This window comes from Mytilus trossulus, chromosome 4 (genome assembly GCF_036588685.1).
Source record: "Mytilus trossulus isolate FHL-02 chromosome 4, PNRI_Mtr1.1.1.hap1, whole genome shotgun sequence".
In the NCBI taxonomy this organism is placed as follows: Eukaryota; Metazoa; Mollusca; class Bivalvia; order Mytilida; family Mytilidae; genus Mytilus; species Mytilus trossulus.
Window position 1 is genome coordinate 37,544,845 of NC_086376.1, and position 14,581 is coordinate 37,559,425.

Genomic DNA, 14,581 nt, shown 5'->3' on the forward strand with positions numbered 1-14,581 from the left:
CCACTGAACCCTGAAAATGAGATCAATGTCAGACGACACCTGCCAGTTGGACATGTTCACCTTTCAATAATTCCATACACCAAATATACGAAACATATTGCTTGTAGTATCTGAGATATGGACTTAACCACGAAAACTTACCCTTGTTCACTGATCAATGAACTGAAGTCGAGGTCAAATGAACACTCTGACTGGCATGAGGACCTTGCAAAGTACGCACACACCAAGTATAGTTATCCTATTACTCATTAAAGGAGAGTTTTACATCTCAATTTTTTTCCTAGTAGTCGCTTAATTGTGAAAATGAGTTCAAGGACAATGGACGTAGGACATGAACACTTTATAACAGTAACCATCTATAAACAAAGTATGAAGGATCCAGGTCTTCTACCTTCTGAAGTATTAAGGTTTTAAGAGGTTAGCTAACGCCTCATCCGCCGGATCACTATCCCTACGTACAGCTTTCTGCGACAAAAGTCAGAGGCCTGACAAAAACCTGAAAATTCTGTCTTTCCACTTTAAAAACCGTGAGTATCTATAAGATACTTAAACTTCGATACAACAGATTTGACAGGTAATAATCTTATAATGATACTATAATCAGCAATCTGACTCGAAATTACAAAAAGTAATATTTGGAGATGTACAGTAAACTGACTCATTTTAGTAATGGCTTCAAATGTTCGTGTAATTCTTGATATGCAGTACATTTATAGACATAATAAAACAATCAGCATCGGACTCATATTACAATCAAATCTTCTAGTCATAGTTGATGACTGTCTTTTGACAACAAAAGAAGTTATAAACATCATAAATCTGACAAAGTTGGAAACGTGTGTTTTAAGTAACCATAATCACTACTATGAACGGGTGTTTGACAACATGGACTACCCATGAGAGTCTAGCTCGGTAGGCGTCATGATCCCGGTCCATCAGAGACATAACACATTTATATTTGATTATTTCCCGAGACAAGAACACATGTCTTGAAGGGGTATTAGCAGTATGTTCACCGATTAGACTGATTTTCAAGGCATATTTGATGTCGGAAACAAAAAAATCACGTTTTCGCAATTTCGCGTTTTCACCCTATAGAATAAAAAGATAAAACTAATCTAAATGAACTTAAATATATTTTTTTAAATATGAAAAAAATAAAAATTGGTATGATCATAAAATTGCGCAACACTATATATATTTTGTTCCTCGTCACTGAGAAATTAGACAATTTATCCGAGCTAAACTAGTTTTAACTATATAATAATTGAGACCATACTATTTTAGTAACTCATGCAATAATTCATGCTGCATAAATGCAATTCATGGCCATTCATCGGTAATCTACAATCATATACAATGTACATATTTATTCATGAAGGGTAAATATTTAAATTATTTGTCCATCGCAACATCCAATTTCGTTCGATAACGATTTATGATTCTTTGAATTTATTTTGCGTTATATTAACTAAAATTTGAACGAAGTACCAAATATTCTTTGATGTCAATTTAACATGAAGTATGTATGACCATTTTATCGGCCTATATATTAAATACTTCCATGCATCCGCCCAAAACTATGTTTATTGAATGTCAGTTCTTAATCAAATTGAAATATGTGTACTAATACATACTGTATTTGATCAATAAGATATTGTTCACTGTAAGTAAAATGTAATGCCGGTATGACGTATGTCAAACCAGTTTAAAGACAACACAATTGATATTGTGTGGAAACAGGGGGTTTATGTATCGTTAGGTTGTTCGTGTGTCTCTTCTTACTCACACAGAACCCTTTGTCAGTGATTGTTTTAGAATATCTAAATGTGTTGGTTTTTTTTTATTTAGGGACATTGGTATCGATGATAGCTTTAAAAATGATTCAATACGCTAATAAAAAATCCAAAGAATTCATTGAATTCTCAAATAAATACAAATTGTAAATGATAATAGGCACAAAGTTCACAAGTTTACATGTACTAGTATTACATATTAAAAGGATTAAATAATTAGATCTAAACTGAACTGTGTTGCTGCTATGTTTAATGTTAGATAGCAGATTCCAACCATAGAACTAGAACTTCAAAAGTACCGTTTTTTTCTATCATATTTGTTTTCAATTGTTCATTAGTTCCAAAAGTCTTTGAAATGTTATCTACTAGTAAACAGGAATGTATGTGTATGCTGTAATTCCCATGGTATCTACTAGTAAACAGAAATGTCTGTGTATGCTGTAATTCCCATGTCTGCTGACTATCCTAATCAAATCAATTTTGTTTTTTTAAATATTCTAAAAGTGATATCTACAGAATTTGGCTATTTCAAATTAGAAAGATATCTGTATTCAGCGAGTGACGGTATGCTGTAAATTGCTTAGGGTGCTGCATCCTTGGCTCTTTGTCGATGACGGGTCTTGATAGTTACTGTGTATTGTAAACGTTACTTTTATAGACACAGGACTATTATATTGAATAGAAATTTGTGAATACTGTAAAGAAGATTTCAAAAGTCGACTGAAAACTGGACACAAAAGATAATTTAATAAAAACTCATGGATGGCACACTCCATGATTTATGAAAAGCAAAAGAGGGGGTGGGGCGCAGAAAATAAATGAATCAAACATCTTTTCAAGTCCAATTCAGTTATTTGATTGATGGATAAGAACTGGTATAATGTTTTGTGTGTTTTAAATACTAGCGCTTTGTGAAATTCGTTCGTGAATACTAAATCTTATTCATCCTTCCGATTGTACCAGCAGAAAGGTGCTCGCTTTTCATCCCCCTTTTTCCAGTTTTCACAAATTCTACATTATGACTGAGAATTTCGTTTAAAACGATCACCATCTGACACTAAAGTTTCATTTTAGGGAGTATCCCTCTGCTTTATCAACACCCAACGCAACTGTTGACCACATGCAAACAGTTATATAACTGTGCCTCATCATGTACTGTGATAACTCGCATTCATGCAGCCCACGTATATGTGCATATTATGATATCAGACAGCACCTGATTTACAATATGTACACTATATATCTTAAGCCCCTTTCATTGTAAGTCCTGGTGAACGGGTAATTTCAGGTCAAACTTAGGAACTAGACAAGGTGATGGCGTAGGCGGGGTTGTGATAAATCCTAAATAAAATAAAATTGATAAAAATCCATTCGTCCACTCTGACTTTAACAACAGAAATATCAGGTATGTTTATTCCCATAAGGTCAAAAATGATTTTGAATAGAATAAGTCTAATAAAAAAAAAGATAAAATGAAAAAAAAATACAAAAAAAATTCTCATGTATATATTTTTTAACAAAGTCGCCATCTGATTAGTTTCTTGAATTTTTGTTTTTTCATTGATTGCTGATTACTTTACCCTTGATAGCAATTAAAAGGAAACTAAACTGTCATGTTATGTAAACACACGGCTTTGGTGTCAAACGATCCTTGCGAGGTTCAAGAATTACTTTAAAAGTTTATCTTCTTTCTTTATTTAGTTGTTATGCATTCATCTATCATGAGTACTCCTAAATATACAATATCATAACTTAATAATTGTATATTAATTCCTTCTTCATATTTAAGGAATGGTTCCGTCCCTGTTAGTACTCGTGCTGCTGCATATTGTTTTCGGATTAGCCTCTTCTGCATTGGATCCAAGTGGTAAGAAGAAAAAAATTGTATGTAAGTTTTTAACTTCAGGCTTTTTACATATTGGTCCGGTTGTTACATTTATAATTTATAATCTCATGTTAATAGTGAATTTATGAGAGTTGTCTCATTGGCACTCATACCACATCTTCCGATATCTAATTACGAATAAAGCGATTTATTCCCTTGGTGGGCCACCCTTTTCTCCCTTTTCTTTTGTAGCTTGAATAGTTCATTGTACCAGCTTGCTTCAACGTAATAGTTACTATGGATCATATATAGACTAGGTTTATATGCACGGCCTCTGTTTGCTACATTTAGATGTAAGCAATAGCAAGAACACTTTACGTTAAAGAAAATAAACTGTAATATATTTTTAAATTAAAATACCGGAACGCAGAAAAACGGACATATACGGGTGTGGTCATAATTATTTGAATAATTTATTTTTTAAACAAAATGTCTGAGAAACAGTGGAAATTCAACCATGTTGGGCAACGTTTAATCGTAATTTTATAAAATCAGAAGTAAATGATATCAGTTTTAATCATTTGAGGAAATTAATTTGTGTCATTGAAAATATATAAAAGTTTATTGGACGTATTAGAGATACCATTGTAAAAAATATATAATATTATTTACTGAAAACTTCTTTTTTGAATGACATAGAAAATATAAAAATGAAACGTGTTTCTACGAATTTCTTATTATTTATGAAGACATTTAAAATTATGTTCGATTGTGTATCAAACAACCTCTTTAGACGTAAAGGATACAATAAATGCTTATTTGGCAATTCCAAATTAGGGTAGATGTTGCATATATAGTAACAAAAGCACACACAGTCCCCCCCCCCCCCCCCGGACAACTGGGACGTTTTGGTATAGGAATATGAAATCGTCTCCCAAAATTTCCTTAAAATACTTGACTAAACATTATAATCAAAAGGATTTTTCAACTAGTCGTTGTTGGTCATTATTTTTAGTAGTGTCTTTTGTATGAAGTAACACCAGCAGATTATAATTTTAACAAGTTTTCATAAAAATACTTGGCCAATCTGCAGACTCCAGTATGTGAAAAAACAGCAGAATATGTCTACAGATGGTAAATGTATATATTGATCAACAGGTCGAACAACTAATGTTCTTTAACCCGGCTGACTGCCATTGGCGATAGCCAAATAAAATTGATCATAAGATGAAACAAATTGATCTTAATTCATATCTTATACTAAACAGAAAAATATAAACTTGTGGCCAAGATGTTATGCCACAAACATAAGGGGCTAATATCTTTTTTGTATACCAGATCCGGATTTCGACAATAAATGTCTCTTCAGTGATGTTAGGGATCGAAGTGGTATTTAGAAGGCCAATATTTTCCCTCAATTTAAGATAGACTCTTGATTCTTAAGAGTCAATATAGGATGAATGGATCATATAAACCGGAGTGAAAATATGATACAAGCACAAACGAAAAAAAAAACTTTACGGGTAGACTTTACATAGATAAATTAAGTCGTATAAGAAAAGCAAAATGAGTATGTTAAATTTTATGTAAGCCTTTTTGTGCTTTTTCGTTACATTTAAATTGTTGTTTTTATAATGATATTAAGATGATAACACAATATTGACTGCTGTGCCCCTATTTTTGACATTTTTACTCTTTGAGTATGTTTGTTTTGTTCATACATCGTTGACAATGTAACGCAATTTGACGCGACTGTCATACAAGTGAGAGGTTTAGCTAGCTATAAAACCAGGTTCAATCCACGATTTTCTACATTAGAAAATGCCTGTACCAAGTCAGGAATATGACAGTTATTATCCATACGTTTGATGTGTTTGAACTTTTGATTTTGCCTTTTGATTTTGCATTTTCCTTTTTGAATTTTCCTCGGAGTTCGGTATTTTTTTGTTTTTACTTTTTATAAACAAGTTTAAAATATTATCCTGCTCTGTTACCGCACAGGTATAGTTTTATAAATTTAATGAGAAAAAAAAATTCTCATTTTTAAAGGTTTTCCATGAAACCAATAGAAAATAGTGTACCTACTCATTTCACTCATTCTACTAGGATTTATAAGCGTTATGTTTGCGTATATATATTCATATAACCCACTTAAGGTCAGACCAATAATTTTATTTTATTCGACAATGTATACGTAGTTTCTTTGGCAATGGGTTTCTTAAGCAGCTGGGCTTGAGTTTTTCTTCAGATAAGGTCAACACTAACATATTAAACGTACGGGAGTATGTATTATGTCGAAAATTGGTCCTAAATAGAACCTGCAAAAGACTGTATAAAAGTAAATTTAATTTGTCTAAGTCAGTTGCAACTTTAGTTCATGGACTATTCCGAATTGGTAAAACTTTGACTTAGGCAGTTGCAACATCCCAGTCTTAGAGTTGGGCGTTAACCAACAACAATGTCATGCAGTAGTTTACAACACCTGTGATAGGAGCGGTTATTCAATATTTGATAAAAATTGAAGAAAAAAAGATGTTCTGGTGTAATGTTGATAAAACTATATGTCCTTTTAATTGTTGATTTAAGATTGTGTATCATCCATTCTCTACAATTATAAGCTTTAAGCGTAATAATTCTCACTGGGAGGTCTAGTAAGATTAATATCAAAGTACATTAATAACGCATACATGTATTGATCAATTCTTATGCATTCATACAGGACATGTCACACCTTTTTAACCGGATTTTTGGGACAAAAAAGTCGGTTATTGATTTGGGGATGTACGGCGGGCGGCCGAGCGGTCGGTCGGTCGGGCGGGCGGGTGGCAATCAAATGTTGTCCGTGCATTATACTCATGAACCGTTCAACCAAAGCTTTTGAAATTTTGATATGTTGTTACTGACAACTAAATGAAGGTCATATAGTTATATGTTGCTGTTCTTGTTTAAGCAGGGATCATGGGTGGGGTTGAACACAAATGAAACAACCAGCTGTGTTGGTCGGTTTAATCCATTGTTTGCGTTTTTGCGTTTTCTCCATTCCTATTCTTTAGGGCGAAATGGTGATATTAAAGCATTTTTGCCCTATACAATATGAAAAGCAAAGTCGTGAAATGTAATTGTTTTTTGTGTCATTTTTAACCAATGACCGTTCTTAAACAAACCAACGAAATAAATAGGTAAACTGCTTCATCATTGAAATTATTGGTGTACTAAACAAGAATGTGTCCCAAGTACACGGATGCCCCACTCGTACTATCATTTTACGTGTACAATGGACCGTGAAATAAGGGTAGAAAATCTAATTTTGCATTAAAATTAGAAAGATCATATCATAAAAAACACGCGTACTAAGTTTAAAGTTGATTGGACTTCAACTTCATCAAAAACTACCTTGACCGAAAACTTTAACCTGAAGCAGGACAGACGGACGAACAAACGGAAAGATGAACGTTCGGAACACAGACCAGAAAACATAATGCCACTGTACTATCGTAGGTGGGGCATAAAAATGCAAGAATAGGGGTAGCCGACATTATTGAGATGAGTTCACCATGTATCTTACAAACAGACTGACTGGACGTAGCAGGGTATTTATATATCCTAACGACAAAAATGACACAAAGTACTGATATTAGACTACTCGCAATTGCTCACAGATCGTGCAAAGCCAATGAAAACTTAATAAAAAAAAATCATTTTTCTAAGACAAATATCAATCAGTTCACATCAAACATCCTATAGATTAAGTGCATGAACTGCATGCAATGCCAAAAAACAGGATCGACAAATTGTGGTACCGTGAAGGTGTATGTTTGAACTAGCTTTCAGTAACTACGAGTACTTAATAATTTGTACTTTGTTGGCTTTTTTTGTCGTTGTCCTTTTTGACTAAAAAAGAAAAAAGTTGTTGGCTTAAGTCCTTTTCTTTAAAATCCCGGTTTCATACGAAGAGATCATGTATTTTGAAATTGAATTTATGAATAAAGGGCCATGATATCGTGTCAAGTTACCATGGGGCACAAATAAAATCAGAAAAGATGTGTTTGACAGTGTTTTTATGGTGTTTACGTACTTCCACTAAGTTGTCCGAATGCCGAACGCGGGATATGCTTCGAACGCATTGAAATTACTAAGTTGTTGTTTTCAATTTCTTACTCCGACGTCGGACTTGAGAACTATTCAAATTGAGGTCATATAATTGTTAAATGTGAAATTGAAAAAGAGAAAAAAACATAAATGTATGCAAATGTAAAGGTTAATTCTTGCGGTTTAAAATTGATAAATAAAAACGTGTAAGGACTTATGTTGTTTTCTAAGAATATGGACGGTTTGTTAATTGATTTCTGGGAATAAAACTGACGTAAAGTCTTATTGGGTTCTAAGAATCGAAGACAATAAGGCACGCACTCAGAATAATTGTAAACAGAGATCTCGTTTGTTACATCCAGAAGTCTTTTAAAAGTGTTTTCTTTACAAAATAAGATCTCTTTTTATATTTCACTGAGTTCCAGTACAAACAACTGAAATCGATATCTAAAACAAGCAGAGAAATATTTCCAGATATTGATATTATCGAGAAAAAAAAACATATTCAAGTCATTCAGAGTAATAACAAAAATCTTTATTTTCATAGAAAACCTAACAAATTGAAATTATTGTGACATGCAAAACTATATATATATAAATATAAGGAGATGTGGTATGAGTTTAGTTTAAACATATTATTTATTTATAGTGTATTGGGAAACAAGTTTTGAAACTTATAATAATCCCTTTCCACTTTGCGGGTGTGAGTGCTGCCTTGTATAGCGGCATTAGCCTACTCCTTTTTTCGAAATCTACAAGGATGTTTTTAACGTGCAAGAGATATGGCGCTCTCTTAACACGGGTCAGCCATATGTTCTTAATTTTTTTTCTTTAACTCAGATTTAACACTTTGACCATTATTAATTCAATAATTTCTTTTTTGCCAAAATCTAACCATTTATTTAAGTTATGTGCTTTGAATATTGTTATATCTTTAGAATATGTTTTATTGTTGTGAAAATCCAAGAAAGCAAACCTGCGGCAACTGGGATACTGTGAATGTTACAATCTAATTCATATATAATTGTCTGAAGATTTCCGGTTAAACTCCCCATCTTTGGCAATTGCTAAGAGAACGGGAGTGGATCGTAACTCTTAGCTAGCGAAGATGTATACTCATATGAGTTCATATATACGATCACACAAGTTGATATGGATCAGAGCTTTAATAATATTTTGAATTTCAGTAAAGATCAGAAGACTTTTTATAAATGATCCTACATGGAGTGAAATAAACTGTCAGCGAAATTTATCCAACCTCACTTACTCTGCAATATGAATACTGTCGACATCTTGTCATAAAATGCTTAACAGAATGCATTAACATTTTGCGACATTTCTGATCAAGGCTTTGTAGTGGTTGCCTAAATGTTAAGAGACAACCTACTTGGTATTTTATTTATGTTGTATTTTTGTGTGATGTCTTGATTCAAACTATTCAAAGATACTATGCTTATGATTTTGTATCATATGTCAAGCAGACGCGCGATTCGTATTTATAAGACTCACCAATAACGCTCGAATCAAAACATTTGGAAAGCCAGATCAAATACAAAGTTAAAGAGTAGGCTTATATAACTCTGCCCAGGAACCTTTATATTTCTATTTGTTTATAGTTAGATTTATGTATGTGTACTTCTGCATTTATATAGATATAAATCTTATCAAAATTTTATCTATTAAACGATGTTTCATGACAACGCCCCTTTAAATGAATCTAAAATCTCAAAGCAAGTCTTGGTGACAGGAGCTCAATATATTCTAATCTTTGGAATTTAAAATTGTTATTACCTCAGTAGATAATTGGAAAGAAAGTAGAATGGTTTTAAATGGCGCTGATATGAATAAACAAACAATTGTCAATATTTGCCGAGCCAGTTAGATTTTAATTTATCTTCATTTTTTTGGTAAAAGCTTAATATGCTTCACTCACGCCTAGATTATTTCACTCAAGGTGAAATTTTGATTAGTTTGGTTAATCTTCTCATTTAATTTGACTTTATGTACACATATTAGCATGGTGAAATGCCTAGTCTGGGACCAACCACCGAATCTGCCGCTAGTGACGTAAAGTAATTTATAATATTAGAATTATTAATAGGTTTGACTTGAAACAAAGATCCTTGACAACTAACTACATGTATGTTAATCTTTTTATCCTAAGGTGCCCTCGTGAAGGTGACGAGCTTATCATCATGTTGACTTTCTAACCAAGTGTTATAACTAATTCACATTTGTAGACTTAGTATTTTTTATTAATGTAGATTAAAATACAAATAAACAAAAGCTTAAGGAAACAGCATACTTCAGTCGGATGATTAGTTGTCTTATTTGCCATCATATCACATCTTCTTATTTTTGTTAAAATGGAAGCCATTGTAAGGATTATACGTGCTGCCAATTTTGCTCTTGAAAACCGATAAATTTATCCGCATAGCACCATTACGATCCTTAAATGTCAGTTGTATTTTAAAAGACAAATGTATCTACTAGCTAATGAGCATCAGTTAATGATCTTATCTTCATTGGTTCAACTTAAAACTATTGTCTGATCGGTTGTCAGGTGGAATTTTCAAAAGTTCATAAACATTTAAAAAAAAATTCTAATTAATCATTTCGTGGAAGGACAGACTAGATTTTTTAAGTGGTTGAAGACTATAACCCTAGTTATCACACTCGATTTTTTTTCTTCGAAGATATGCATTTTCATCATCCAACTTGAAAGACTGTCGTCAAGTACTTTTAGTAAAAAAAATAGCTATTCGAACACACCTACTTTGTGCTTGTGATTCATTTAATAGGTATTTCACTTAACCCATATATATATATATATTTCATCTTTTAGTACTGTGATTTTTTTAAGTTATAAAATCAACCTGTATCTTTGAAATACTAGTATAAAAATGATATAATCTGAAGCGAGATGATGTATCAAATATTCTTGCTTTGTACGATTTCAAGATAAAATATTCAACTCAAACATGCCATAACATAAAAAGGTTTTTCTTTTTTCGATATAATTGTTACCCATTTTTTGGATTTTTTAGTTTGAGCCACATAATGGAAGGGCAGACACGACACAAATAGATTGATATGTTCTCCGTCCTTGGTATTTTTTTTTAAATCGGAGGTTATGCATTTTCTTCATCCATTGATAGATAACCATGTCGTCAACTTGATAACTATGTAATAGATAAATTAATAAATTAAAAACTTATGCAAATGGTGTTTTGAAATAAAACACTTCGTTATTGGGAAGAAAACTGTCATTTTATTTTTTCTATTAACTTTTAAAATTTTTGTTACTATAGCAAACATTACAGTAAGCATTTATCGCCGCCTTCTCTTACAAAGAGCTTCGATTCTTTTGTTCTATTTCAACCGGGTTTCCGACTGTATGAGAGCGAGTTATATCAGTATACAGAATTCTATTCCCTTCCGACTTATTCTGATGTGTTTCTAGCTGGATTTAATTGCTCCCTCCGCCTCCTCCCCAAAAAGCACTCCCATTTGTTTCAAAACTAAAATATTAGAGTAATGCACAGTAAATTCTATATTTAATGTTTAATAACAAGAGTACACACGCTGAAATGTCTCCCCTTTACTGATGATTGATTTTATGTTGATAGTCCCAAATAAAGCTTTACTATAACTACTAGTATCACATAATATACAAGAAAAGCATATAGTCTATAAGAAACAAATTTAACCATGCAGGAAAACTTAAGATTGACCAATGAACCATGAAAATGAGGTCATGTTAAGAATATCATTGCATGACTGACATGTGCATCATAAAATATTTTCATACAAATACGACAGACGGAAACTTCATAGAATAAGGTATCTAGTTACAAAGTTTAAGGAACCCTGGTCTTCTACAAACTGAAATTCTCAGCTTTTAGAAGTTTGGTAACGCCTCCGTCGTCGCTGGCTCGACAAAAAACAAGTAACTGTATTATCATATAAAACCAGAGATAAAAATTAACCCTTGGTCGGATTTTTTTGTTGAGTAAATGAATGCAGTACTAGCTATATTTCAAAATTCAAGACAAGTTTACTTGGTGTTCATTAATGATGGGAGAGTTTGCAGATACTATTTTGCAAGCTGATAAACATAAGCATCACCGTCTTAATTTTGAATTGCCTTCAATAATTTTTCAGTGAAAATCTGAGGTGAAAGTAATTGAGTAATTATTGATAGTTATATATATAGAAATTCAGGCGTCCTTTACTGAATTATTATGCTTGTTTTCTTTGATGTTATTTGCAGTATGTAAGTTGCCGCTAACAGCAAAAACAACGTTAACTTCAAATTCTCAAGGTAAGATAAATTAAATTTAGCTGCAGTGTCAGACCCCTTTTATTTTTCTTAACGAAAAATGAATACATCGAATAGAATAGAAAGAACCTTGAAAAATCAAGAAAACATGAGATTTTGATAATTTACGTTACATTGGTACAGGAAAATCAAATTTGGATCTCTTGACTTAATAGATAAAACTTGCTCTCTTTGAATTTGAGACTGACCCTCAGTAATTAGTATCATAAGATTTATAATTGCCAGTTGTTTTAAATTACAAGCCATCTGTCCTAGTAGAAAAACATATGCTTGACATAAAATGGTTTTTAGATATGAATGTTCCAAGTTGCAATATCTAAATCCCTCATTTATGAATTCAATCATTCATCTTTTTTCGCTAATTCGTTTCTGTAATTTGTTTTGCAATTGTTAATGATTAAATTAATAATTTCCGTCCGTCTTCATGTAATTGTATATCTCTGGTAATTTATAAGTTGTCAACAATGGTGAATGGTGTGGACAACAAGGTCAGGCCAACTGGGTCGAATTTGATTTCGAAACATATGTAGGGATCAGAGAAGTAGTGATTGGAAAATCAGCAAATTCTATGCAAGGCTATGTAACGGACTTCAATATCCACTACGTTGGACCACAGAGTCAGACTCTACAAAACTACGGGAGTGATCCTAATAACACGAATAAAGCAGCGGTGAGTTCAGTTGTATATATGACAAGTCACATATCAGCCCGGTCCTACTAAAATGCGCCCGGGAGCGCCCGGGTGAAGAAAAAGCGCCCGGGGAAAAGAAAAAGCGCCCGGAGAAGAAAATATAGCGCCCGGGGAACAGAAAAAGCGCCCGGGAGAAGAAAATAATAATAATTCATAATAATATTTTTTTCCTTAAAAAATTACTAATCATTGCTTGTTTTGTCCTTAATAAAAATGGGGATATGTACGATGCTACATCTAAATTGTTGTTGTACTTTTACATTTTAGATTTCAAAATTGTATATAAGTAAGTAAATAAATATAAATAAGAGTATATAGAAGAATCATTAAAGACATTGTCCCCGATCAAAATGTATATTTTGCCGGTTACTAAAAATATTCGGTGCCTGAGGTCTATAATTTTCGAAACTGCATGTTGAAACATGTCTTTTGATGTCTTACATGTTATAAATCTTCCGCATAAACTGTGATCCATTAATATTATTATCAGTCTTTCGAAATAGTATTCATATATTATTGTTAAAATAGAAATATTCATACTTGCTTTTGTGCTTTATTAAAAATGTCTATTATCTGAATTTGCAAATTACTTGTCTAAAATTAAAAAAAAAATCAATGTCCATAATTTCCAAAGTTGTCTCATGTCAATAAAATATCTAAATATTTTGCCCGGGCGCTTTTTCTGTTCCCCGGGCGCTATATTTTCTTCTCCGGGCGCTTTTTCTTTACCCGGGCGCTCCCGGGCGCATTTTAGTAGGACCCTATCAGCCGTGACAATTTTAGTATTCTGCGCTTCTATTCTATTCTATTCTACCATATAGTGACTGCCTCTAACAAATTGAAGATTATGTCACAGGAGGAAACTTACAACAAGACATAGATTGAAAAATGTACAATTTTTAAAAATTACGAAAATTAAAAAATATAAAATGTTTTGCATAATAAAGTAAAATGTTGTAATTGAGTTTATATTGATGCTTTGAAATTAAATATTTCATACAAAATGTACAGCGATCAACGCTTTTACACCCCAATGAAGTTACAAATTGAAGCATTCAATTCTTAAATATAGTCCCAGGTGCCATACATATTTTAACAAGGATAATTTAACAACGAACATCGAATTGCTTTTCCCTGTCTCGGATCTCCCCTGTGCGGTTGGTTTGAAAGTCGATTCATTGAAGCATATGGACCCTACCGAAAACAATAACACGCTACAGATTAGTCTAGGGAAAAACTATGGGTAAGGACGGGAACACATTGATAGTTGAAAATAACGTATCAAAGAAAATTTACTAAAATAAAAGAATACGGGTCGGGGATGCTGCTCAATTTAGGGTACCACGATTTCCCGAGAACTACGAGAACAACATAATATCCCGAAAACAAGATTATATATCCCGAGAACAAGATTTTTTATGGTGTTATATGTGTTTTTTGCTTAAATAAGTGTAACAGCGTACAATGATTAAGGTTTATGGCGTTCATAATTAATAAAAGTACACGCAATCTTCAGAAAATAGATTTGTATGAGGCAAATTCCTTATTCCTTAAAACAATATGGCGGACGTTATATTTTGTCAGTTTTTATATGAATTTTTAACATTTTTTTTTAATAAAATCTATTCTTTCAGTACATTTGATACTTTTCTTTTCTGTCAGTTCTTCTAAGATCTTCTAATACTTTGATTTTCTTAAGTTGTTTTTAAGAATGTCCGCCATATTGTGTTCAACAAGGATTTTGCATACAAGACATGCAAGACATAGAGATCGAATTTTTGACCTAAAATTGCATTTGTATTGAATAAAAACGAGTATTATCTCTTATTAGTATTCTT

General features: G+C 32.4%; 1 protein-coding gene across 1 annotated transcript in view; it reads left to right on the plus strand.

Annotated features, from left to right (window-relative positions):
* The first annotated feature begins 11,247 nt into the window (after nucleotides 1-11,247).
* The window catches only part of LOC134716589 (uncharacterized), a 48,653-nt gene continuing 45,319 nt past the window's right edge, over nucleotides 11,248-14,581 (plus strand). Inside the window, exons 1-3 of the mRNA XM_063579600.1 lie at nucleotides 11,248-11,254; nucleotides 11,984-12,034; nucleotides 12,508-12,722. Of these exons, the coding sequence (XP_063435670.1) occupies nucleotides 11,248-11,254; nucleotides 11,984-12,034; nucleotides 12,508-12,722 (273 nt within the window). The remainder of the gene's footprint in view (nucleotides 11,255-11,983; nucleotides 12,035-12,507; nucleotides 12,723-14,581) is intronic.